The 27,906-nt window shown below is 31.6% G+C and overlaps 3 protein-coding genes across 4 annotated transcripts; 2 read left to right on the top strand and 1 right to left on the bottom strand.

Moving 5' to 3' along the window:
• The first annotated feature begins 6,439 nt into the window (after positions 1-6,439).
• Positions 6,440-12,053, top strand: LOC112521077 (transcription factor TGA9). 2 transcript variants are annotated; one of them, XM_025129721.1, is made up of 13 exons: positions 6,440-6,735; positions 6,836-7,004; positions 7,146-7,237; positions 7,663-7,745; positions 8,136-8,417; positions 9,856-9,900; positions 10,221-10,280; positions 10,362-10,439; positions 10,566-10,611; positions 10,704-10,975; positions 11,073-11,294; positions 11,515-11,657; positions 11,758-12,053. In XM_025129721.1, exons 2-13 carry the CDS (start codon positions 6,880-6,882, stop codon positions 11,846-11,848), a joined length of 1,539 nt encoding a protein of 512 aa, XP_024985489.1. In that variant the 5' UTR covers positions 6,440-6,735; positions 6,836-6,879; the 3' UTR covers positions 11,849-12,053. The 2 variants fall into 2 exon arrangements, with proteins under 2 accessions (XP_024985489.1, XP_024985490.1); XM_025129722.1 differs by lacking the exon at positions 9,856-9,900.
• A 5,792-nt stretch (positions 12,054-17,845) lies between these two features.
• On the top strand, positions 17,846-21,527 carry LOC112521980 (patellin-3-like). The gene is made up of 4 exons (XM_025131008.1): positions 17,846-18,847; positions 19,687-19,811; positions 19,935-20,085; positions 21,024-21,527. Exons 1-4 carry the CDS (start codon positions 17,912-17,914, stop codon positions 21,276-21,278), a joined length of 1,467 nt encoding a protein of 488 aa, XP_024986776.1. The 5' UTR covers positions 17,846-17,911; the 3' UTR covers positions 21,279-21,527.
• Positions 21,528-22,428: 901 nt separating this feature from the next.
• LOC112521154 lies at positions 22,429-24,338 on the bottom strand. The gene is made up of 5 exons (XM_025129858.1): positions 24,217-24,338; positions 23,786-24,096; positions 23,385-23,596; positions 22,971-23,232; positions 22,429-22,871 (listed from the first exon to the last, which is right to left on the bottom strand). The coding sequence occupies exons 2-5, from the start codon at positions 24,092-24,094 to the stop codon at positions 22,548-22,550; spliced, it is 1,107 nt and encodes a 368-aa protein (XP_024985626.1). The 5' UTR covers positions 24,095-24,096; positions 24,217-24,338; the 3' UTR covers positions 22,429-22,547.
• Positions 24,339-27,906: the final 3,568 nt, after the last annotated feature.

Genomic DNA, 27,906 nt, shown 5'->3' with positions numbered 1-27,906 from the left:
TAATTAATTAATTATATTTATGAAAATAAGAAATATATCATTTTAAGACACGAAAAGAAAATATTGTTGGCGGAGATGAGAGTAGGGATGAGGATGGAGATGGAGGATCGGGAATTGTGGACACATATGGGGATCACTGGTAAAGTGGAGAGAGGTAAGACGAGAAGAATATAGGATTAATGGACAAAACATAACCATAGTGGCTCAAATCTATTAAGTTAATGGCTTATTAATTAAGTCTCGAATAAAGACTTATATATATAGCTTACTGAATAACTCATTGGACCCATTAACCTATAAACTTATAATCAAATATTATTTGAATAGTGATTATTAAGATAAGCGGTGAATTCTGACTTAGAAAATAGTATTGAGGGAGACTTGTTTTATTAGACACTGTGAGGAATGAAAATGAGAATGAATTTCATTCCCCCCGGTTTAACCATGAAATTTTTTTGGACTTGTGGAAGAATGAGTCCATTATATTATAGAAAACAAAACAGTTTCTTTTATTTTTTTCATTCTCATTTATTACTGTTTAATACCCCTAACCAAACACTTCCTCAATTTTTTTAGTATTTGTATATGATGCATCATTATTTAGACATTATATTTTGTTATTTTCTTTTACTTGCATTAAATGTACTTGTAGTTATATATTACTTTTTTATTTTAATAAAAATGCTAATAATAGAAACAAAAACAAATGTATTTATTTTTAGAACTGGATATTTAATCCGTGGAATATGTTCGAGATGAAAAAGGCTGTATCCTTGTCTCAATTTGATCAGATCGAGGTAATTTTGACAAAGTCTGATATGAATGATGACCTTATCAAGTTATATGGTTAAGAAAGGTACAACAATTAGACCTGCTTGTAGAACTGAGTAGAACTTTGACCATCTATGAACAAAAATATATTTTGTGTCACAGTACTAAAAAATCATCAAAATATACAAGGAAAATTAATAGAATAACCATTTTCAAGAACCAAATTCATCTCTTAGTCATTTCTCTCTGTAGATCTAAAAAATATGACTATATCTGTAAGTGACACTTCCTCAATTTGTAGAGAGGTCAAAATGTATAAAAAAAAAGTTTATGACCATGTTCTGCAAATACAAAGGTCAAATCTGTAAATTTTTGTTTAGGTCTACAACTAACACTTCCGCTACTTGTAGAAGTATAAACTGGGTTGGATTCACGTGAGACCAGCCTGTTTTCGTGAGACCCGTGAGACCACATTTTTACACGTAACCTTCACAGCAAAAACAATGTGAAGGTTTAAAAAAAGTCGAACCTTCACAGCAAAAACACTGTGAAGGTTTTAAAAAGTCACCTTCACAGCATTTTGCTGTGAAGTTTCAAGTGTAAAATGTTGGTCTCACGGGTCTCACGAAAACAGGCTGGTCTCACATGATCCCAAGTCAGTATAAACTACAAATTTAATCTCTCTACTTGTGGACCATGTTCAAAATTTGACTCAGTTATGCATACGATCAAGAAAAACTTAGAGATTCATATGAAGAAAACCTTCATGTACTGTCTCGTAATGCAAAACCTTTTAAATACATACCAAAATCATGATTATTAAATTACAAGTACAAATGTTTAAACACAGTCAGTATAACTGAAACTCTTATACTTATTAAATATATATCATTTATGAAATCTGTGTGTAACATTTAAGTCTAAAGTAACAGGTCGATCCAATAACTTTTGATTCAACTTAAGACGATAATGAAAGTTATTAATATTGTCTACAGTTTTAAGTTTATAAAAAGCTTACAAATCTACTTTTTATCTGTATAAAACTAATTGTTATATTTAATAAACTTAAAAAAAAATAAAAAAATTGAGTTGGGTTGTGTTAGATTAAAAGAGGTTGATTGGTTGGAAGACTAATTCAAGAGGGCTGACAGTTTTGATCCCCTGCTGCATGTACTAAAGGATCCTCCTCAGTGAATCTCCCCTTTTTGGCTTCATTTTAATATGTCCAAACATTTTTTAAACCTTACCCTTCTTTCTATTCCTAGACATTACCATTTACTTCTTTGCTCCATTTCAAAATAAGTGTTTATATTTCTATTTTTATTTGTTTTAAAATAAATATCTAATTTTAAAAATAATTCTATTTTTAATTATGAGATGAAAAAATTAATTACTATTTCTCTTATTAAGAGTAACTCTGTCATTTACTTTATTCAAAAATATAATAACTACATTCTTTTAATTACCGTATGTTTTTTTCATTATATACACTTATTTTAGGACATAAAAAATACTACATTTTTATTGATATTGTTGTGTAAAGAAAGTTCGATGTTATTTTATAAGACAAAATTTGTATAAAAAATAACTATATGTTTATAAAAGAAATTATTTTGTATGTATGATTTTAAAGACATATTTAATGGTCTATAATTTTAATATTTCTGTATAAATTGGAAAGGTTTTTGTTTGGGGGTTCATAGATGAAAGGAACATGATTTTAATTGTGAGTGACAGTGTAACAACTCATCTCATATGGATAGAATATGAGATATATGAGCTTCTTATAAGACTCTAGTTACGAGTTACCAATAATTTTCATCATAGTTTTAAGTTAATTAAAAGCTTGCTACCACTTTTTGATATCATTAAGTTACTACAAAACCGTCGTGAAATAATATTATGATATTAATGTGTGAATAATGGAGTAAGGGGATGTTTGACAAAAAAAATTGTCTCTTAATGATTCTAATATCCTCTGAATGATTTTATATTTTGGGCCTCCCTAAACCATTCAGTACCCTAATTTCATTCTAAATAATTACCAAACAATTATTTTATTTTGTACTATATTATAAGATCCTACTAATTATTCTGACCACTTAATCATTCTGCATTAAATCATTCAATAAATGTCAAACAACCCCTAAAAATTATACGAGTTTAGAAAACGTTTATTCTTTTATAATATATGAATTAAAAAGAATAAAGTTGGCCATTTGTCATTACATAATTGTTCAAATTACTTGCATACCTACTTTGCCAACCAATTATGCACCAAAAAGAAAATCTTAAATTTTTGTAAGTAATTTTAATTAAATTAATTGTCTTTCAATGATAATTTGATACTACATACAAATCATAATTTCACCACCGGCTCCAAATATTGTTTTTGCATTTATTTATCATTTATATTAATATTAAGATTTATTAATCTGATGTAAGACTTTTACTACGTATTTAACTACATAGTAACTCAGTACCAATAGATTTTATTCAAGATTCATATGTTACCATCATTGGAGTACAACCATTTGAACAGTTTCCGTTATATATCTTCTACAGTAATTATCTTTAAAAAAATGTCTTAGAAGATACGACTTTGAGCAAAATAAAATCTTATTATTGTTTATATATAAAGATATTGACTTTTGAAACATAGATACAACGATATGAGGTTTATCAAGAAAATTGGCAAGATTTGACCTACAATTTGGTCAACATTTCCTCCAAAGATACAAACACTTGACGCATGAAGGGTATATGATAGAGTTGATACATACCCTATAACATTTAAGGTTAACCGTATCAAATATTGTTCGTTATGTCTGCATCTGAAATTACAGTTTTAAAACGAGTCTAATGAAGAAGGTATCCAGTTTTTATAAGACAGTTTAATTCCCGATTTTACATTTACATGCCCTCTTCCCAAAATGGTCTATTACCTTATAGAATAAAGAAATGAAGGTACCAAATACAAATGCATACCTAATCCATGGAAATAATATTTGGTTCAACTTTTTTTTTGGTCCAATAACTCCTCTTGTCCAATCATTGGTTTTATAAGAAAAAGGAATAATTGGGTAAATGTCAAAATACCCCCAAAGTGGTTGATGAAAACAACATAAATTATTTTCATACAACTCTTCTTGAAAGACAAAGGGGTCCATTACCTTTAATACCCTTTTCATCCCATTCTCGAATATACTAATAAATAAAATAAAAATAATTTTATTTATATGTAATTTAAAAAATAATCATAATCGCAAGTAAAATGAAGAAAACATACCAACCAAACCACAGGGTGGTGTCTGATTGGTTTGAGCTTGACTCCAAAGATCAAAAGTATCAGGAGGTCTCAGGTTCAAATCTAATGAGGAATAAAAATCCTCTTGTGGGCACGGAGGTTCAAATGCGGTGACTCCGGCCTATTTACAAAACAAGTGATCGTCCTGGGATTAGCCGGCTCGCATATAGCGAGTTGGATATCCAGGTTAATAAAAAAAAACATACAAACCATGGTGTGTGTGGGGGGTGGGAGGATGTATATAGATGGATAGAAAATATATGTATATATGTATACATGCATGCATATGCATATATAAATAGCAAGATTAATGACATCTTCACTCTAATGAGAAGGTATTAGCATGCAAGGTTTTGAGACTCAGGATTAAACAATGGCAAGTGTTGGGAATAAAACCCCAAATGAGGAACATTAAATGTCGACAAATCCCGTCATAATATTAAATAAAACAGATGTATTATATTGTGTTTTTGATATTGTAAAAGAAGTCGATTGTAATTGTAAAAACAATAATTGAAGCTATGTAAAACTCATTAGAAATATAGGAAACCATGCATACATTCATCTTTTTAATGATTATTGTGAAATACAATAAATGATATATATATAGGGTTGGGTTCACGTGAGACCAAGGGTTTTTCGTAAGACCCGTAAGACCAATTTATGTTCATTGATCAACATTATAAACTTATGATCTAACGGTTTAAAGTTGCAAGGTGGCAATTTTGTAATTATTGAGAAGTTTCGTGGCGTTTATGAATGTTCAGATCTGACGATTGTAAATCTAATCCAAAGGTTGAGAATTGGTCTTACGGATCTCACGAAAAACCATTGGTCTCACATGATCCCAAGTCTGTATATATATTGTTGTAGTTAATGTTATATATCGAAGAGGGACATAAATGGAAGAAACTTCTATTGATGGAAAAGAATCTTGATGTGGCAAATGTATTAGGTAGTGACAAGGAATGGATGTTGACCTATCAACAATACCAAACAAGTTCATCTTCAAGATTTTGGATGTGTTTTTGTTACTACTAATTACTATATTAATCTTAGGTTTAAAAGGAATTATTGTTTTAACTGTTATACGTTATACATAAAAAAAGCTGTAGTACAAACAAAACTTATTATTGGAATAAATGGTAACGTGTTTAGCTCTGTAAACAGCAAGAACTTTTTTTCAAATCCGAGGTGTAAATCACTATATATCATTACTAATAAGCCATCAAACATAAGGAATACGAGTTTCGGCGAGACCAACCACTTTTCGTAAGACCTGAAGTCCTATTGTGACGGTTTTGTGTACGATTTTTATGAAGGTCTGGTGTGTTTTTCACGTGATGGTTTGTTGTGTTCTTAATGGTTTGGTCATATTTAAGATTAACGTTTTGTTGCAAAACTTCAATGCTTTTACTATGAAGTTTGGTGTTCTGTTGTATGAGTTTAGCGAGATCATAAAACGGAAAACTCATTCAAAAGCTTCAAGATAGTTTCCTGAATCTCACAGGAAAACTAACAGTCTCACACGATTTCAAGTATATATAATGGTTTATTTTCGATAATTATTTATGTTTCTAAAACCATCTATCAATTAGAACACAAAATTGTTTTGATAGAACAAACATTGGTTATTTATTAAAACCTGATTGTTTATTACAAACTTAAATACTCAGTAAAATCAATACAACCCATAAAAGAATTCACCATCACGCTCGATCTTGATTTTGATCCGTGTTAACTATAACGATACCCTTTAAACCGTATTTTACTTTTTCATGGAATCGTTAATGAAAATGTTAAAATGCCAAGTTGTACTATTTGCATGGATAGTTGTACATATTCCACTCATAAAGAAAAGATGATAAGTTGTGAAAGGGAAAGAAAACCTTTAAAACACCCTTCTTTTTCAGCATAAAAAGACCTCCTTTTATGAAAGAAAACCTTGTCTCATTTGCACATATCCATTGGTTTAAAACCTAAATTTTTAGTTAATTAATTAATTAATTATTATTTTTAGGATAAATATTACCAGTACTTGCAAATACTCTGAGGAGCCCAAAAATCAACCAATGAGAAAACGTAGGCGGTTAGAGAGTGGAATAGGAGTCAGTGATCTCTAGTGGCGTCCTGCCAAGACATTTTCTTCAAATTTTTATTAAAAAAAATTTAAATTTTTTGAATCTTTTTTTTATTAATTTCTGTTTTGTCTTCAAACCCCACAAATTTCTTTAAATTATTTTCTTGAATTATTTTATTGATTTCTGTTTTGTCTTGAAACCCCACAAGGAGAAGAAGAAAAGGGTTGTGTTGCAAGGACAAGATTTGTGTACTCTGCTTATATGAGGTTCAGGATCTTGAAAATTAGTTTTCATGTTGAGAAGATAGAGATAAGGAAACCCTAATCAAGACCAGATTTCTTCATTGAGAAGGAGAAGAAAGAAGATTGAGAGACGCCATGAAAGATCAAAAGTTGAAATGCTAAAAGAGAGACAGAAAGTAGAGAGAGAAAGAGACATGTTTGAGAAAAAGACTGGACCTTTCTTTGGTGGCTATTCAGATATTACCTTGACATGATAGCTTTGATCTTCTTCTTCTTCTTCTACTACTTTTCCTTATCCTCTTAGTTCTGAAACAAGCAACTCTACCTGAAAACAGTGAGTTCCTCGAGATTTTGTGGATTTCTGTTGGTTTTACATGATTATTTATGTGTTTCATGATATGGGTATTTGTTTGTATGTTCAATTGGATATGCAGAGTTGATAATCTTGAATCAAGAATGGCGTGAAAGAAGGTTTTGCATGGCGAGTCATAGAGTTGGAGAGACTGGTTTGTCAGACTCAGGACCTTCTCACCATCACCATCACCATCAACACCTGCCATACTCTGTTTTTCCTGCCTTTAATCCTCCTAACACAGGCTTCATGTACAATATTTTTCATTTCTGTTCTTATTAATCCAAAAAAATCCATCTTGTTGACATGGGTTTCATGAAAAATACTTTCTTTTTTGCTCTTTTGTAGTGTAATCCTCTGTTTTTCTTGACACTTTCTTCATTGTTTCTCAGTAATCAAGAAGGATCAGCCTTTGATTTTGGGGAGCTAGAAGAAGCTATTGTGCTTCAAGGATACAAGATCCATAGTGATGAAACCAAATTACGTATGCTTTTTAATTCCTTGATTTGCATCATACTTTCTGCTCTCTTTTTATCTGACGTTTGCTAAAGCATAACCAACTGCACCCCTCAAGAACACACACACACACACACACACACACACACACCAGTCTGTGAGGGAGAAAAAAAGAGGGTTTGAAAGTGTCAAAAGTGGTGGGGTTTATCCATAACAAGTAGAGTACTCATACATAGAAAACCTGCATAATGATCTTTTCTACTTACTCCTCTTGGTCACCATTAGAACAGAGAGATAAATGGAAAAGAAAAAAGTGATTTGGTATCCCTTTTCCTACCCACTTTGAGTTCTTGAAAGTATGAATTCGATTCTTGTTTCCTTTTTTCTGTTTCTGTACTCAGTTTCTTGAAGATGATCCTAAAAGATATTTCTTTGTTGTGATCTTTGTTGCAGCTTTATACACGACAGTACCAAGGCCAGCAGCTACTCTGGACATGTTCCCTTCTTGGCCTATGAGAGTGCATCAAACCCCAAGAGTACTTCTTTTTTACCTTAACAATTATCTTTGACCATTTCATCATGCCATTTTTTCCACCCTCATAACTAGTAAAAAGACAATTTTCAACTTCAATCTCTCTCAACAAGTTATCCCTTTTTTGGGCTCAATCAAAGAATTTGATTTTATTCTATTTTCTTGAAAATTTCTCCCATACTTCCTTCTCAAAAGTTGAATCTTTAATACATTTTTGTGATAAAAAACATGTTTTTAGGTTAATCAAGTATGTATTTTCAGATACCCATTTAAGCAAATTCTCTTTTCTTGGGTTTTTTGATGTCTTTTTTCCATCTTTAAGCCATGTTTATGATTTTCTTGAAGAAAAATTCAAGTAATTTGTTCTTGGGGTTTTTTCTTTTTCAAAAAACAGGGGAGCAATTCAAGTACAGATTCAGGATCAGCAGTAAATGCTGCAATTGCAAGCAAACCAGAGACTCATTCTCATATAGAAGCAGAATCTCCAATTAGCAGTAACAGTAGAAAAGCATCTTCCGATCCACAACAACAACAACAAGAAGCCATTTATCGACAACAACTGCAAAATCTTCAGATACCAACACAACAACTTGAGATGGAAAGTGAAGGTGGTAGTCCTGTAACCACAGGAGGATCATCACATTCTCAACAAGCTCCTAAACCCTTCTCTGAAAAGGTTTGTTTTTCTTCTTCCCTATGCTTCTCACTTTTTCCCCATTTCTTGTCCTTATACATACAATATATATATATATATATATATATATATATATATATATATCGAACCTTTAAGCTTCTAAACCTGACCAATATCATTTTAGAATAATGCCCTTTTGTCATCTTGCTTTCTTTCCCACAATACCCTTTTAATTAGGAGCAACGTACATGTTAGTCTTAAAGTGGGTATATATCAATTAATTCCCTTCTATAAGGCCACTATGGGCATCTTGGGTTTCTTTTACATCAAATTATTTTCACACCATGAAATGGTGGAGAGAGAGAGAGAGAATCTTTTGTGTAAATTTCATCTTTAAATAGTGAATTTGGTTGCATCTGATAATAGTAATGCCATCTCAATTCACTCCCCCCAAGAACTCTTGTTACATTCTTATCTTTTTATAGTAATGATTACTCAAATCCCCAAAACTTCCAGTTTAACTTGTTCCTTTATTTGGAGCCCTCATCTTGATTTGATTTAATATAACACATGTCACTTCACTGTTAAATTATATTTTTAACATTTTTATGTAAAACATTTTTGTTATCATATATAATTAGAGGGGAAAAACCTTGGTAACTATTCATTTAAACGGCATTTATACATACATAAAAACCAAAAAACAGTATGTATTTATCATTCAGATTAATGATTACCAAATTATTCCTTGATTATATATTTATATATACCCACCTGCAATGAGCAAAACTTTTCAATAAAAAATCATAAAATCTTTCTTAAAGATACAACAAAAATACTAAAGAACCAGCCTAAACCCTTCTAGGGAAAGAGTCTAGGGGAAGGGTTCAAACCTAATGTAACACCCCAAAACCCAAAGCAACGAACTAGCTCAATAACTTCGAATCCAACTTAAAACTATGGTGGAAGTTATTGGTAGCCTAATACTTGAGACTTATAAAGAGTTAACAATTCTCACATTCTATCAATGTGGGACGAGTTGTTACAAACTACCCCCACTTAAACTCCTGACGTCAGACTTATTCAAAATCTTCCTCCTTGTCATCGGCAATGTGGGATTTGCCTAAGATGTTACAAACACCCCCTCTTGAGGACTCATCATACCCGATGAGGTTCGCCCCACCATCCCGATGGTACAAGGATCGGCTCTGATACCAACTTGTAACACCCCAAAGCCCAAAGCAACGAACTAGGTCAATAACTTCGAATCCAACTTAAAACCATGGTGGAAGTTATTGAWAGCCCACTACTTGAGACTTATAAGGAGTTAACAATTCTCACATTCTATCAATGTGGGACGAGTTGTTACACCTAACATGATAATTTGCCTCCATGATGGGTGTATATTTAAAAAATAAATATTTGAAAATTAATAAAAAAAAGGTAATTTTTTACTTTCTTTTGGCTTTCATTGTTTCAGAAGAAGGGAATTGGCTCAACATCAGAGAAACCACTGGATGTCAAGGTTCTTGCAGCTATATAAATATAAAGAAAACTCGATTGATTGACTTTTTGAACCATCGATTTTGTAAAAGAATATCAATTAAACACGAAATTTGCAAAAATGTTTAGCAAATTATGGAAATATAAGTACCAAAATCATCACCGTTCTTGCTATCCAAGCATAGTGTAGTGTTTTGTTTCTTCATAGTTTAACTGCAAATATAATAATATATAACATATGATGATGATTCGAAAAGTTAATCACTCATATGTATGTTTATTTACTGTTTCTTGAAGAAATGAAAGGGTGATTGAAAATATTTGAACTTGATTTTGTTACAGACGTTGAGGCGTTTAGCTCAAAACAGAGAAGCAGCAAGAAAAAGCAGGCTCAGGAAGAAGGTTTCTTGAATCATCAAACTATTCATAACTATTCACAGGTGCATTTAAACTGAGATCATAACGATTCACATGTGAATGCAGGCATATGTTCAGCAGCTCGAATCTAGCAGAATAAGGCTAACTCAACTGGAACAAGATCTTCAACGTGCTCGATCACAGGTTTATTTAGTTAATCTTTCGATTCCAGAATCGGGAATTCGTGATGTATTTGGCCATTCGGGTCGTTCTTGTTTTTTTTATATGTTATTGTATCGTTTTAGTGACGAAAATGGTCATGTTATATAGGGGATGTTCTTGGGAGGTGGAGGTGGTGGAGGCAACATTAGTTCTGGTGAGTCTTGTTAAATATTCGATTGCATAAAAATTGCAACAATTTTTGGTTTCAACTAACATCCGAGATGGTCTTGGATCCCGTGTGTGCAGGTGCAGCGATATTCGACATGGAATACACACGATGGCTTGACGATGACCAGAGACATATGGCCGAGTTGCGAAAAGGATTGCAATCACATTTATCAGATGGTGATCTTCGTGTTATAGTAGATAGCTTTGTCGCACATTATGACGAGATTTTCCAGCTGAAGACCGTGGCGGCTAAATCCGATGTCTTCCACTTGATTACTGGCATGTGGACTACCCCAGCGGAACGATGCTTCCTCTGGATGGGCGGTTTTCGGCCCTCCGAGCTTATCAAGGTTTCGCATTTTCTCGTCATAACAAACTACAATATCTTTTCGATAGTTTATGAATAAGTACAATAGCTTGAAAAGTCAATCATGGTTTATCCGTCAGATGTTGTCGATTCAACTTGATCCGCTTACGGAACAACAAGTTGTGGGGATTTATAGCCTGCAACAGTCATCACAACAAGCGGAAGAAGCGTTAACGCAAGGGTTGGATCAACTACATCAGTCGTTGGTAGACACCATCGCTAGCGGATCTGTGAACGATGGGGTCCACCATATGGCGGTTGCCCTCGGAAAACTTACGAATCTCGAAGGCTTTGTTCGCCAGGTAAACATATCAAAACAAACATTATTATCTATTATAACCTACTTAGAGCAAAGTTCAAACGAGAATGACAGAAAGATTGAAAATGTGGTAATAGATCTCAACCGTCAGATGAGATGATCTACGCTTATAACAGTTTTGTCATTCTCATTTGAACATGTGTCTCTGTTTGGTTACGGATTATTGTATCTAATGTTATGAACACTGAAATAATTGATTATAGGCCGATAATTTAAGACAACAAACGCTTCATCAATTGCATCGGATATTGACGGTTCGACAAGCGGCGAAATGTTTCTTGGTGATTAGCGAGTATTACGGTCGCCTACGAGCCTTGAGTTCGCTTTGGGCGTCTCGGCCACGCGAGTAACGTCTCGAATCCTTTTTTCTGAAATTACTTATTTGCCCATTATTATCGTTACGAAGATTATTGAATTAGTTTGTATATAAATCTATGGTCTTGTAGGGCAATGGTAAGTGATGAAAATTCGTGCCAAACGACGACGGATTTGCAAATGGTGCAATCTTCACATATTCATTTCTCAAACTTTGGATGATGACATGAATTGAGTGATGAATTGTTGATGTTTTATGAGCATGTTTAAGCTACTGTATTTCTGAGGATATAATTAAATAGTTTATTCAGTTATTTTCCCCTTTTTTTTATTATTTTAGTTTAGTTTTTATTCTAATTTAGAAATTAAATGTTTAACATATTTATGACTCTGTTATCTTGCAACTTAAAGTCGTTTTGACGAGTCAGAGTATCTTCAACAACTATGTTATTTTAGATATTTTGAAGATTTAAGGATGTTTGCTCCAACATTTATGATAATTTCTCATCTAAAACAGATTAAAAGACAGAAAATGAAGAAATCTTTAAATTTAAAAAGATAAAGAGAAAATATAACATATTTGTTGAAGATTCTCTTGCCGTAGTTGGTTGGGTTCAAAACAACAAAAAGAGATACTACCAGATAAAATTACCTATAGATAAACTCAAAGTTATTCCTCCTTGGATTTGAACTTGTGATCTCCTGGTACTTTTGACTTTTTGAGTCAAGTTCAAACCAATCAGGCACCATCCTGTTGTTATTTTTTTTTTTCAATATTTATGATTAAATAAGGGGTATAATTATTATAGGGATGAAAAAGTTGTTGTTCTTTGGTTTCATGATGAGGTTATATGAACTTTTATGTCACAAAAATTAATATTTGAATGGGAGACAAAAAAAAAATAATTGAAAAATAGTAATTAAGCAAATTAAATAAAGTTGTTGGGTAGGTTTTTATTTGTTTGTAGTTTTCCTTTCAAACTTAATCCACTTAATTAAATAAATGAAAATAACTTTTTGATTTTTTTTTTATAATTTTAATTGTTATTAAAGGAGTTTTAAAACATAAAACAAATAAAGTAAACATGAATGAACGTTTCGATGCGATGTCGTGAGTCGATAACGACTTGTGTAATAACCGCTAATAATCAATAATCATATCGAAAAATTAAAGTTGTCGATGCCTCGATGTTTCGTTTGTTTTTGTTGGCAATAAAACAAGTAGTAAAATGAAGAGGGTGGCAATACATAAATACAAAAAATGGTCTTTGTCAGCGTGCTTTTACCTTTTTCTTTTAAAATATTATTTAAATATTTTAATTATCTATATTTATATTATATTATATTATAAAATATTTTTTATTTATGAAATATTGTTTATTGATGCATATTACTTAAAATTCAATATTATAAGTAAATTGTGCATAAGTATAACTTATTAAAACTTTATGTAACTAATTGCATATAAACATAATTAAATAAATGATAAATATCTCATTTTAAATATATAAAATCTAAAATATAATTAGGATAATTATTAACTTTTAACAAAATACTTAATTATTATCTTTATAATAAAAATATTATAAAACCAAAAATAAAAAAATAATTAAAGAAATACACAAAAAATGGAGAAATTTTAAACAGTTAGTTTGGTATTAATATCAATATATTTTTTTTCAATTTTTTATCATATCTTCAATTTGTATTTTATTTAAAAAAAAACATTACGCTTTCTTAAAACCACATAAAATCGTATTATAACATTGATGGAGACAAAGAAAAAACGAAACATTAAAATCGAGATGTATCTCGCTACATTGTTTATGTATTAAGTAATGTTATTGATGAATATTACTTAAAATTCAATATTTTTTTTATTAACCTGGATATCCAACCCGCTATGCGAGCCGACTAATCCCAGGGCGACCACCTGCTTTGCAGATAGCCTGGAGTCACCGCATTTGAACCTCCGTGGCTACAAGTGGATTTTTATTCCCCCTTGGATTTGAACCTGGGATCTCCTACTACTTTTGACCTTTGGAGCCAAACTCAAACCAATCAGACACCACCCTTGTGGTTTTAAAAAATTCAATATTACAATTAGATTGTGCGTGTATACAACTTATTAAGTCTTTATGTTTTGAATTCGTGTAACTAACTGTTAAACATAATCAAATACTGGATAAGTATTTCATTTTAAATATGAAAATCTAAAATATATTTAAGATAATCATTGAATTCTAACAAAATATTAATTATTATATTTTCAAAAAAAAATATTATTAAACCAGACTTTGTTATTAAAGTTAAATTAAATCATAAAAATTATAAAAAAATGAAAACTTTTAAATATTTAATTTGATACTATAAATATATTTAAAAAAAATTACGATACCTTAAAATTTATATTTTATTTAAAAAATATAAATTATTTCACTAAATTGTGCAAATATCCAATCCATAATCACATAAAAAAAACCCTGAGAACAGTTGAAAAGATTTTTATCTCTGTTTTATAAAATCAAAGAAGATCTTTGACTTTGACCTCATCGAGGAAAGCTTCCATTTCCATCTCAAGCTCGGAGAGGTGATAGAGGAGACTGTTTCTCTGACCTTCTACCATCTCCAACAACCTCTTCAACTACCATGCTCTCCTCTATAACCAATTACATGAAGCCATTGTTAAACAAAATGAAATGAAGAAGAAATCTACAGCTAATAACAGAAGCCAAGTAACCACTAATTAGATTTAAGAGCACATATGGATGTTTGTTGATTTGAATTTGAATGGCGATGAGAGATTTTGGGATGTGGGAGTATGTTGAATGGTTAAGATCTCAATCTGGGGTTCATTGCAGATTTTGTTACATTTGAATTTGAATTTGGTTGAAGTTTGGGAAACCCTCTAAAACTCAGAGCATGAAACAGTTGCCTTTTCAGGTAAACATTGGCAAAGTGATAAAGCTGGAACCTTCAACATACACATACTAACTTGTATAATTTAGGTGGTGTTTGGGATTGCTTATTTCAAACAACTTGTTTTTTTTATTTGAAGTGTTTATTAACTTATGTGGTGTTAAATGGAAGTTTTATAAAAAGTGTTTGGATTAGCTTATAGCGGTATGAAAACGCAATAAGCTGATGAGTTGTTTTTTAATGTTTGCCAAATTTTGCTTATACATCTAAAATGACCAAAAAATGACATGAAAAGTCCTCATCATCTGCCAAAAAAACAGGGACCAAGGATTTGATTGAGGGTTTTATCTATTTGGAGAGATCCCAATCGTCAGTCAAAGACAGGGACCAAGGCTTTGATCGTTGGCCAAAAACAGGGAAGGTCCATTTCGATTTTGCAGGTGAAGGTCATTGGCCAAAAACAGGTTTGAGTTGGAGGTAGATTTTGATTTTTGATACTGATTTTGATTTTGCACGTTAAGGTCGATTTCAATTTTGCAGGTGAAGGTTTTATCGATTCACAAGTGAAGGCCGTTTCACTGGTCGCTTGAATGGAGAAGGTAGGTTTAAAGTTAAAAAGGTAAATTGGTTTCCAAAGCTAATAAGTTGAATATGATGAGTTAGAGATGAGTAATTTATCAAAAAAAACTCTTTATTACCGATTTGACACCGGTATAAGCATTTATTTTTTTTTCCCATCCAAACACTAAAACTGCTTATTACAAGTACTCCATCAGAATAAATCAATAAATAGTTTTATTAAGCAATCCCAAACACCCCTTTAATAAAAAAGAATATGCATCAATAAGTTGTACAAGAGGCATTAAATATTATAATTATAAGTGATGCTTTAACATTTCTAAAGCTAAACGGGGACGGAAAAAAGTTGAAGAAAGAAAGCAGAGTTGAAACTTTCAGTTTAGGTGGCGTTGTATCAATAACTTGTACATCATGATTTAAAAGTTGTAATAAAGAGAATTGCTGACACTTTATGTTTTAAATGTTGTGTTTAAACTCTTGTTTTTGCAACTTTAGCTGCAGCGTATATAGATAGGTGAATCCATGAAGTTCAAATACATATTAATGTAATATAGATGATATATAGATGCATGACTCAAATTTAATAGTATAAAATAAAGCATAATAGCCCAAATAAAAGTCTAGTTCGAATGTAAAATTTAAATGGGCCCAGTTATGTACCCAAAAACCCTACCATATTAAATGGTTAAATCCACTTGAAAATCCAGACGATTACACAAATGTTGATGACCCCCAAACCCAAACCCAAACCCAAACCTAAACCTTGGTATTGTCGCTCTAATTTTTGTAAGTATATAATATAATATAATATTTATATACGTTAAATGTAACAAATAAATTTACACATCTTCCGAATCTTTAGTGAAGTTTGAACCACTGATCTCTTAGGAGAACAAGGATTACAATACCGCTACGTCAAATACCGTCTATAAATGCAAAAACTCTGTATTAAACATAAACAAGAATAAGAACTTGAGAAAATATGGTGAAAAGGTAAGTTATGAAGCGTAAAAAGAGATCTGAATCCTTAATCATTTTTAATCTCATGTCCATCCATTAATTACACTTTAGAAGATAATTGATCTGATGCATCTCAGTGTACTTCATTAGCGTTGACATTCAATTATGATTGATCTAATAATGAATATCTATTCTTACGTTTTTCACCATGACTTTCCTTGTCACCGGAATTTAACCCTGATTAGTATTACATACAAGAAGTTGAATATTAAGAAATAGATGTAAATATAAGAAGCTTATTTAAAACTTGTGAATTAGAATTATTTTAGCTGAATGTATAAGCAAAATGTTGTTGGTAATTAAGTCTAATTGTCTGTATCTTGAATGTATAAGAAAGGTGTTGCATGCCCATCATCATGATTGCTCCATCTACCACCATAACTTTATTGCCATTTTATTTCATTAAAGTCAAAACCAAACTCTATGTTAAACTAGAATTATAATTATTTATTATATATTTTTTAATATTATAATTTGACTTAAGATTATTCAAATATGAATGTATATCTATAGTTGCTAAATACATGTCTGTATGCTAGAAGCATTTTTAAATGAAGAATCTACTTCTATTTTTAGTTTTCTATATTGTGTTCAACTCAAACCATCATTATCCGTCAGATTAATTTTATGATTTTTTTTTTCTTCATAAAATTGTTTAATCTTATGAAATTGTTTCATATAATACTTTTTTTTAATGAAGTTGTTTCATATATGGTTATGAAATTCTTTCATAACATACTTATGATATTTTAATGAAATTGCTTCATGTATTTCTCTGAAAATTAATATAATGAATATGATAAATAAAAATGATTAATCAACTTCTCATAATTACAAAAAATGAACAAAATGAAAAATAATGATTGGTTGAATGAGGTTTGTACAAATAACATGGTTTGTAAAATAAACCTCCTATATATATTTATATTTTATATATTTTGATTAAGTATGTAATTTATTAAATTATAATAAAATAAATACTTTTATTACAAAATATATCATTAATTTTTTTCGTCAAAACGATTAAAATGACACTAAAATATTTTTTTATATAGTTTTCAATTATTATTATTATTATTATTATTAAATTTTAATAAGTTATATAAATTAATTAAAATATATAAATCGTATAAAAATAAAATTTTTGAGGATAATAAATGAAAAGTGTAAAAAATATAAAATATAATAAATAAAATTTAAATAGTAAATAAAATATAAAAAGAATGTGTATTTAATGTTTTAGAAGAGAATTATATTTTATTTTGAGGTTATATTGGTAAAAACATTACTCCGTTCCACCTTGTTTTATGGGATGGGAGTCTTCCACTTTGTTTCATTATGCTCCTATTTGTTCTACATAAAAATCCTATCAAACGTGAAATAATGATCTATTTTCTGTCTGTCTTATCCAATGCATGAAACACACCCTCAAAAACCTAAATGTTTTTGCTTATAAGAACCTTTATAATATCTTCTTCCAAGAAAAACATCATCTTAATATATGATTTAATCTGATATTAATATAAAAAAATAGAAAAAAAAAACCTTTTGCATTGAATTGATGATAGGTGTAGAAAGAAGATGACATTGTAAAGAGAATGACCTCCTTCTTTACCAACCCACCACGTATGACATTATACATTCTCTGAGATCGGTTCATATTTTTTCTTACTTCCTCTTTTATTCTGTCTGCTTTATCGAAAATACGACTCCCTTTTGCTGCTACTACACCACTCTCTTTAACTCTAAACCCTCCGATTTTCAAATATGGCCGACGAATATCCCACCACCACCACCGCCGCCGCACCAGAAGGGGTGGTGATACAGTCTCCACCGCTTACCTCCACTTCAGAAGGAAACCTAGAAACCCCACCACCTGTTTCTGTAACTGATAAAGAAACCCCACTTTCACTCCCGCTCATTTTGACAGAGAAAGACACCGCCGTATCACCACCATCCTCCACCACCAACACTACTCTAGCTGATGTAATAGAACAGCCAGAGAAACCCACCAAGAAAGTCCCTGAATCCATGGTTTCTTTCAAGGAAGAAAGCAATAGAATCAAAGATCTATCAGATTTGGAGAAGGTGTCACTCGATGAGTTCAAGCACCTGGTTCAAGAAGCTATCACCAACAAAGATTTCAACTTTTCACTTACATCGGAAGAACCCACTTCAGAAATCAAATCAAATCCTGAAGAGATCTCAATTTGGGGAATACCTCTTCTCAAAGATGAAAGAACTGATGTGATTTTGCTCAAGTTCTTGAGAGCTAGAGACTTCAAAGTCAAAGATTCATTCACAATGCTAAAGAACACACTTCGTTGGAGAAAGTCATTTAGCATTGATGCTTTAGTAGATGAAAACCTTGGAGATGATCTTGAAAAGGTTGTCTTTATGCATGGTTATGATAAAGAAGGGCACCCAGTTTGTTATAATGTCTATGGGGAGTTTCAGAACAAAGAACTGTATCAAAAAACCTTTTCAGATGAAGAAAAGAGGACTAGGTTTTTGAAATGGAGGATTCAGTTTCTTGAGAGGAGTATAAGAAAGTTGGATTTTTGGCCTGGTGGGATTAACACCATTTTTCAGGTCAGTGATCTGAAGAACTCGCCGGGGCCGGCGAAGAGGGAGCTCCGGTTGGCTACCAAACAAGCTCTGCAGCTGCTGCAGGACAATTACCCTGAATTTGTTGCAAAGCAGGTGAATTTATACCCCCTAAATTGTGTATCACAAGCTATTTTAATTGGATATTAATAATTTAGATTGCTTCATGACCTTTAAACTATTGGTTACTGGTGGTGGTCTATCCCCTTCTTTAAAGAATGGCATGCTCATTTTGTATTATAAAAGTTAGAGCTTTCATTAATGTTTTGCTGAGATTAATTGTTGTTTTTAATTAATAACATCTATTGCATGTGAATCATAATTTCACAAGATCATTGGGGATTTCTATATGAATTTGGGGTTTAATTGATCCATAAAAAGTATGTAAAAGACTATGGGCCTGTTTATTAGCAGCTTAATATGAGACTCGCAACTTATTCAGTCAGTTATACATGACGATTTGGTCGTGACTTAATGTTTTAGAAAGTGGCTTATTCAGTAAGCTTATAGGGGGGAGCTTTATGCAGAAAGCAAAGTTTTTTCAAAACTTGTCCCTCTCTATTAAAAAAAACACGCTCATTCCATCTATGAAAAAACATTCACAAGCAAAAATCTCCCCAATCTATACGGACAGATCAATTAATCCACACGGACAGTTTTATTCGTACAACACTTAATGGAAAACCAATCAAACAACCCCTATGAGTTCAATATATCCTCTTATAGATATACCCTTTTCTATTCAAATGATTCTTGAATGATGGAATCAACTCCACTTATGAATGGAACATTCCATCTATATTGGTTTTTATGACTGCAAGTTTGTAGATTTATTTGGTGTTAACTTGATGTATCCAAAATCTTATGCTTAATTAAATCCCGTTGATTATTGCCGTGTGATAAGCTGTAATTCTTTGTGGGGCTTATATTTGTAGGTTTTCATCAATGTCCCGTGGTGGTATTTGGCTTTTTATACAATGATGAGTCCATTCATGACTCAAAGGACTAAGAGCAAGTTTGTGTTTGCCAGCCCTGCAAGAACTGCTGAAGCCCTTTTCAAGTACGTTGGTTCGTTTGTTTCTTGAAATATTTTGTTGCAATTTTGTAAATCTAAAACAGAAATTGCCGCTGCTTTCGGTTTTTGAATTTGAAGTTGGTTCTTTTTGTCAACTTTTTCATGTAGATATGTGAGTCCAGAGCATGTTCCAATACAATATGGTGGGTTGAGTGTGGATTATTGCGACTGTAATCCACAATTCACAATTGATGATCCAGCTGCGGTTGTTACTGTTAAACCAGCCACGAAACAAACTGTGGAGATTATCGTGAATGAGGTATAATTACAATCTTGCCCGTGTTCAGTACTATTTATATTATACTACCTACTTCATGCTTATTGTGAAATAGCTTATAAGGTGAATTCTTGTCCTCTTTTGCCTTGAGAAAGCTCGTAAGATGACAAATTCACAAACGAATTCACCAAACCATAAGAATTGATGATTATCTAAAAGACTTCTGGATGTAAACAAATCTAATATTCGTAGTTGGGACACCATATATAAGCACAAAAGCCTTAAAAGTTGTAAACCACAAACTTCAATGGTAAATCTTTCTTTCCATCGATACCCATAGTAATACTCATAATTGTAGGTTTTTATCATCATTGTTGTAAAAAATTTTGGTTATATTTACAGAGTTCTATATGTGATATGATGAGAGTTAATAAAACATCAAATGGAACTTTGTAATTCTTTGATTAGAGTGTTGGGGTGCTTCTGGTATGCAGGATAGGACAAGATAAGACTGTGTAAAAACTTGTTCACATTTTGCATGACAGTAGACAAGGACAGGACAAGATTTGAGTGGGACACAAATGCATTTTTTTCTGAGACAAGATTGATAAATTACTAAACCATCCATGTCAAATTAAAACCCTAAAACCATCCACAATTCTTAACCTAAGCCCAGAAACAGTTGTTTGCAATATTAGTGTTTTAAGCACCAAGTCCTACTCAAATGACATCATCCTTTATCTCAAGTAGGGTTCACACACACACACATGGTGTCAAATAGTTTCTTGAAGGCCCAAGAGCAATACCCGTGAATTTCAACTAAAAATGCAAGAAATCTACATTAATTATGCAAAATCTTTCGAAAAAACGTTGTCTTTATTGATCTTGGTATTGTTGGTTTCAGCCACTGTCTGTATCACTTGTTTCATATGTCATAAAGATGACTGTTTTAGTTAGTAAAATTGCAAGTTTTATTGCAGAAATGCACGTTCGTCTGGGAGCTACGAGTAGTTGGCTGGGAAGTGAGCTACAGCGCTGAGTATGTGCCCAATAATGAAAGTAACTATACCATAATCATACAAAAAGCAAGAAAGGTAACTCCAACAGATGAACCAGTTATTAGCCACAGCTTTAAAATCAACGAGCTTGGTAAGATACTTCTGACCATCGACAACCCAACATCAAAGAAGAAAAAGCTGCTTTACAGGTTCAAGGTCGATCCCCTTTCGGAATGAAGAACATCTACGCTTTTCGTACTTAAAAAGTCATGACGGGTTTGTTTAAGTTGGCTAGATTTGGAATACCGAATCTTTTATTTTATTTATTTATTTGTTTTCTTGTGTTGTCGCCGTTTTTGCTTTTTGTTGTACTATAACTTGTACTTCACTGGTAGGATTCCTTCTTTTCTGGGCTGGAAGGCTTTGTATCTTCTTGATGGTTTGATATGAATATGGTTTCAGAGTGATATGCAATATGCATCTTGATACTGTTTTAGTGAAATTTTCTACATGCCTTTTTCACCGTTGGTATTACAGTAAAATCGACTTTATAAGACAAACTTTATAGGACACTAAATATGTCTTGTATGTTTTAATAGACTTTATAAAGCAATGTATTAGGATATTTAGAGGTTGTTTGGTTGGTTTTCCATTAAGTCTATAGGGCCGTTTGGTTGGTTTTCTATTAGATCTCGCATGGATAAAGTTGTCTGTATGGATTAATTTGTCTGTATGGATTGAAAATGTTTTTGTTTAGGAGGGTTTTTTCATAAATGGAAGAGTTTGTTTTTTAATTGGGAGGGGTAGGTTTGGAAAAACTTGGCTTTCTGTATAAAGCTCCCCTAGAAGCTTACTAATAAGCCACTTTTGATATTATTAAACCACTATCAAACAATCATGTATAGTTGAATGAACAGGCTTTGAGTATCATTAAGCTTATTAAGCCACTTACAAACAGGTTGAATCCACACATATAGCATTATCTTTGGTGTGCTATAAAGCCAGTTTTGTTGTACTCTGAACGTTGCAATCCTGTTCATGCATGTCTATAAGGGGATCTTTGGTTGATTTTCCATTAAGTGTTGTACGAATAAAATTGCTTGTGTGGATTAATATATCTGTATAGACCAAGAAAGTTTTTGTTTGAGATGTTTTTTCATAGATGGAATGAACGTGTTTTTATTTGAGAAATACAAGTTTGGACAAAACTTGGTTTTATGCATAAAACTCCTCCTACAAGCTTATTGAATAAGCCACTTTCGATATCGTTAAGTCACTACCAAAATAGTCATTTATAGCTGACGGAATAAGATGCAACTCTTGTTAAGCTGATTACGTTGTTAACAGAGAGTCCCTGAGTGACCCTTCGGCCTTCATGTTCGAAGCGGGATGTAAATTTTCATTACTATAAAAATGCAAAAGTTACATTAAGTAAGATCAAACCAAATATATGATGCAATTCTTAACCAATCAATTTAATTTACAAGGTACATTAGCTAGTTTTTATCAATGAAATTTAGGTTTATACAAAGGAGGATCTTCTCCAAGCAAAAGAGACCTCAAAATGGCTTCACATACATCACTATCATACACAAGAAGATGTCCACCATCACCAACTTCATGGTACTTGATCCATGGCAACCTTTTCGAAACGAACCTTTGTAGTTCGACAGGTACAACCTTGTCTTCGTAACCTTGCCAAATGTGGAGCTGACTTTGACTTTGACCGAATGGATTGCTTATACTCAATGGATCGAAATCCCATTTCCCAAATGCCACGATGAAGTCTTTACGAAGACTATGGAAGATCGGTTCTTCTTTCAGTTTGCTCTGTTGCAGTTTCAAGAACCAACATCATTTTCACATTTTCCCGCAGTTTTTTGTTAATTTATAGTCTTGAAATCTTGAAAACAAGAAGACAGGTTTTACCTTAGAGAGCAACTGATATCCAGGAGTGTTTTTCAAGACTTCTAAGTCTTTAGTGCTGAAGAATTTTGGGTTTCTATCAAGAACAGAAGATGAAGGGAACATCTTCTGAGTCAACCACCAGTGTAGCAATCCTGGGGTGTGGCGTGAAATCCAGACCGTCCACCTGGAAAGGTTTTTCCGGTAATCATCTTGTATTAGATCATCAGGAAGTGATGGCCATCGGTAGTTTATGAATGGAACTACTAGAGCAACTCCTGCTAGCCTGTATCAGTATCATTGTTTTAGTCCTAAAATAGATGGTAAAATGAGAAATTATCTTGGAAAATGCTCATCAGATTCTACTGGCAAAACATTCTAGAATGCTGTCGTTAGGTACCACAAGCAACTGAAAGAGATTGAGTTGTGTTTTTATGCCTTTCGGGTATGTTCTTGATGCAACTCCAAGTGGGATATGATCCTACAGAAACACCGATGATATAGAATTTAGATCCAAGCTGCAACTGGTCTGCAAGTTCTTGAATATCTGATGCTTCGCTCTTCAGCGAACGCTTTGGATTCGGATCACTTTCTCCATATCCAGCTCGATCGAATTGTACAAGGTAAATCCCGAATTCATCCATTAATTTCTGAAATTTACAAATACCCTCAACAGTTTATTATCAAAACCACACTAGTTTTCCAATGAATTTTGAAGATCTGAGTTCAGTATTCATTTCTTGAACTTAAACCCTAAAATGGGTTCATTAAATATGCAAGAACTGCAAAAAAGGCACATAGATCCACATATAAAAGATAAGGGTTTTATATATAAGTACCTGGGAAGCCATAAAGTTCATCTCTTTGTTGCTAGCAAATCCATGAACAATAATGACTCTGTAATTTGATAGATTATTGGGGACCCCTCTTTCTTTGTAAGCCAAATATCTTCCATCACTTAGTTTGATTTTACCAATACCTCCTGATGATGATCTTGGGTTTTTGGGGTCAACGGAATCAGCATCATCTGATACACATGATGGTGAATCACAATCTGAAGGTGCTGGTCTTGTTGGTTGATCAGCTATTCTTAGACAACTCATTCCCAGACAACCCATCATCATTCCCACCACTCTCCTCAATACCATTTCTGCAGATTAAAAAAGATTGAAACTTTATAGTGTACCCATATGTCCATATCCGCTGAAATAAAGAATTCAAAGAGTAAATTTCAAGAAACACCCACAAGACTTGTGATTTTAGGGTTTACCTCAGAGAAAAAGAAAGGATCTTGAAATGGGATTGTAGAGTGACGCTTCCAGCAATCAATTGTACACATTCAATTTGATAATACGAAAAGGGAAAACACACACAGACTCTCTCTCTTTCTATATATATATATATATATATATATATATATGTACAGCTCAGATTGGTGGTGGTTTTGTCTTAAAGTTTCGGTTTTCTTCGTTCTTTCTTCCCTAGGTTAAACTCCAAAGGGTCAACAGGCAGCAACAGTGGTGGCATATTCTTTTGGAGACTAATTGGATATTCAAGTTTTAAGCTGAATCATATGCAAACGATGCTTGCTTTAAATCAGCAAGATGCCAACGCGACTTTGTAATAAGACATCTACATATCCATGTTAATAAGAATAAAAAAAAAGTAGAATTAAGAAAAACCACAAGGATGGTGTTTGTTTGGTTTGAATTTGATTTCAAGGTCAAAAGTATCAGGAGGTCACAAATTCAAATCCAAGGAGAAATAAAAATCCCTTTATGGCCACGGAGGTTCAAATACGGTGACTCCGGGATATCTGCAAAACAGGTGGTTGTCATGAGATTAGTTGGCTTGCATAGCGGATTGGATATCTAGGTTAATAAAAAAAAATAAAAAATATTTAATACATAATCATCAATAATTTCTTTCCATCTACACATAAACATTTTTAGCGTTACAATAAAACTTGCAATATTTGAAAGTGGAGTTGTAATTTATGATGATATATAACAATAACGTTTATATTTGTAAGCGAAATATCCTTTATAGATACTTTTAGAAAAATGTCATGTTAAAATGTGTTCGATTTATGAGATAAAAATTATGCACCAAAAACCAATAAAGGAATCAGATATGTCGATATCAAGATATAAATATAAAAATAATGAATGCTTTCAAAAGAGGGATAATCTAAAATGAATTGGATAAGCAACACCTGAGAATTTTTTGAGGACTTGACTTTTATATTCAAATAATTATTGTATTTACAAAATTTCCCAAAAACCCATTTATTTGCAACACAATAATATTTTGTCTAAAATTTGTAGAAAACCATCAAATTTAAACAAATATAAATGATTATAAAAAGGTTACATTTTACAAGTGTATATCCATATCATATTATAAAATATTTGACAAAAAAATTTAAAAACTATTTTTTATGCATGAAGTATTGTTTATTAATGCATATTACTTAAAATTTAAGATTACAAGTAATTTTACGTAAGTACAACTTATTAAAGCTCAATTTTTAAATTCGTATAACTAACTGCTGCTAAACATAATCAAATACAGGATAAACATTCATTTTAAATATTGAAAAAAATATAATTAAAATAATTATTGGGTTCTAACAGAATATTTAAGTATTATTTTTATAAAAAATTATATTGTTAAACCAAAAATAAATTACTTTGTTATTAAATCTAAATTAAATTATAATAAAATATTCAATTAAAGAAATTACACCAAAAAAACGAGAACTATTAAATAGTTAATTTGATATTAAGATCGATTTATTTTTTTTATAAATTTTATGTTATCTTCAAATTTATATTTTAATTCAAAAATAAAAACATTATCGTTTTCTCAAAACCACATAACATCGTATTATATCGATAGAGACAAAGAATAAAAACTAAACATTAAAATCGAGATTTATCTCACTGCATTGCGTGAGTACCTTTCTAGTATATAAATATATACATGTATATAAATAAATAGGGAAGGTTCAAAGGAGAGCACATTTATTTTATGAGAATGTGAGAACTATATACAATTTTATATGTGATACAATTATTTTATCACATATGATACACATGTGATACTAAATTAGAGACATTGACGATTTTTGACGCAATCTAGGTTGCAGGCCAAGTCGCCCTTATACTAATAAACCCTCTCACATGTGATGAAAATGCTATTAATGTGATACTATAATTTATCAAGACTATCACGCGCTATACTAAATTATAGATGTAGACGACCTTTGGAGCAACCTAAATCGCAAGATACGACATCTGCACATCACCAGGTCCCATCACGTGTATTATCATATGTGACAAGGGTGTTCACATGTTCTCGTAAAATGAAGATGTTCTCATTTGAAACCTCCACCTATTTAAATATTCGACTACCGAATTTATCAATCTCGTCTTTTTGTTTCGGAATCTTGCTTTTTCATTCTCCGTTTATATTTGTTCTCAATCAGTACCTACTAGCATCTTATAATGAAAGATGGTTAAACCATTTTTCCCGTTATATAAACCATTTTTTCCCGTTGTAATAGGTTCAAATCCAAGAAGGAATAAAAATCCACTTGTGGCCACGGAGGTTCAAATGCGGTGACTCCGGGATATTTACAAAGTATGTGATCGCTCTAAGATTAGTCGGCTCACATAGCGGATTAGATATCCAGGTTAATAAAAAAAAATTAAACAAGGAAATATAATGTTTAAAGGAACCGCAAAATGTGAACAATTTTCATATGTAAAACGATGCTTGTGTTGTCTAGAAAATCATTTTTCTCTCTTCATATCAAGTTTTAAATAATTATATAAAATATGATTTTTTTTTCTATTTTAAATAATAATATAAATAATATATTGTAACATAATAAAAAACAAAATCTATATTTTTCTATTTTAGAGAATATGCTTATTAAATTCCAAACCTATATAATATGTAAGGTTCTACGCGACAAGCAACTAGCGAACATTTGTGGGGGGTGTTTTGTAATAAAAAAAGAAAGTCGCGGGGGGCCAAGACAGCCTGTGACATCAATGCATTTTGAACAATGGGAATATTACATTTCACCCCCTCTACTTTTGGTCTTTTCAAATATCATCTATCAATAATAGAAATGCCAAAATAGATAAAAGAAAAAAAATGAAGAACTCATTCAAAGCGTTAGATTGAGATGATTTAACAAATGAGATTAAAAAGAGGTGATAAATAACCATCTTTTTCACAAAATACAAATATTTTCCCTAATTTTTAAATCAAAAATTTGTAAAAAAATAACGTGAAACAAATTACATCAAAAAAAAAAGATCACTTTATTATCTTTAATTTAATATTTATTTTGATATATTTTTCAACCATTTTTTTGTTCGTTGGCTCTTTTTTCTCCGGGGTTCTCCCTGAAATTTTTCCCTACTATACACTTTTGGATAGAAATATTTTATTAATAAATAAAATTATAATATTATATTTTTTTTTTGATTAACCTGAATATCCAACCCGCTATGTGAGCCGACTATTCCCAGAACAACCACCTACTTTGCAGATAACCCGGAGTCACCACATTTGAACATCCGGGACCACAAGGGGATTTTTATTTCTCATTGGATTTGAACCTGAGACCTCCTGATACTTTTGATCTTTGGAGTCAAGCTCAAACCAATCAGACACCACTCTTGTGATTCATACTATATTTTATTTCAAAGGTTAAATGTAGATGATAAAAATCGATTTTTGCTTAATTCTAGACTTGGTCATCAAACTTGAAAATCACAACAAATCGATTGAATCTTAGCAGAAATTATATTTATGTAATATTACTAATTATTGTTTTTGACCATAATTAAATAAAAAGAATGATAACGAACTTGGTTCATGTTACTCTAAATAATTTATTAATTTTATAATAACAATTATATAAAATACTTAACTATTTATG

Source organism: Cynara cardunculus, assembly GCF_001531365.2.
Source record: "Cynara cardunculus var. scolymus isolate 2C chromosome LG 11, CcrdV1, whole genome shotgun sequence".
In the NCBI taxonomy this organism is placed as follows: domain Eukaryota; kingdom Viridiplantae; phylum Streptophyta; class Magnoliopsida; order Asterales; family Asteraceae; genus Cynara; species Cynara cardunculus.
The sequence above is the reverse complement of the archived record's forward strand: the minus strand, read 5'-3'. Positions and strand labels throughout refer to the sequence as shown.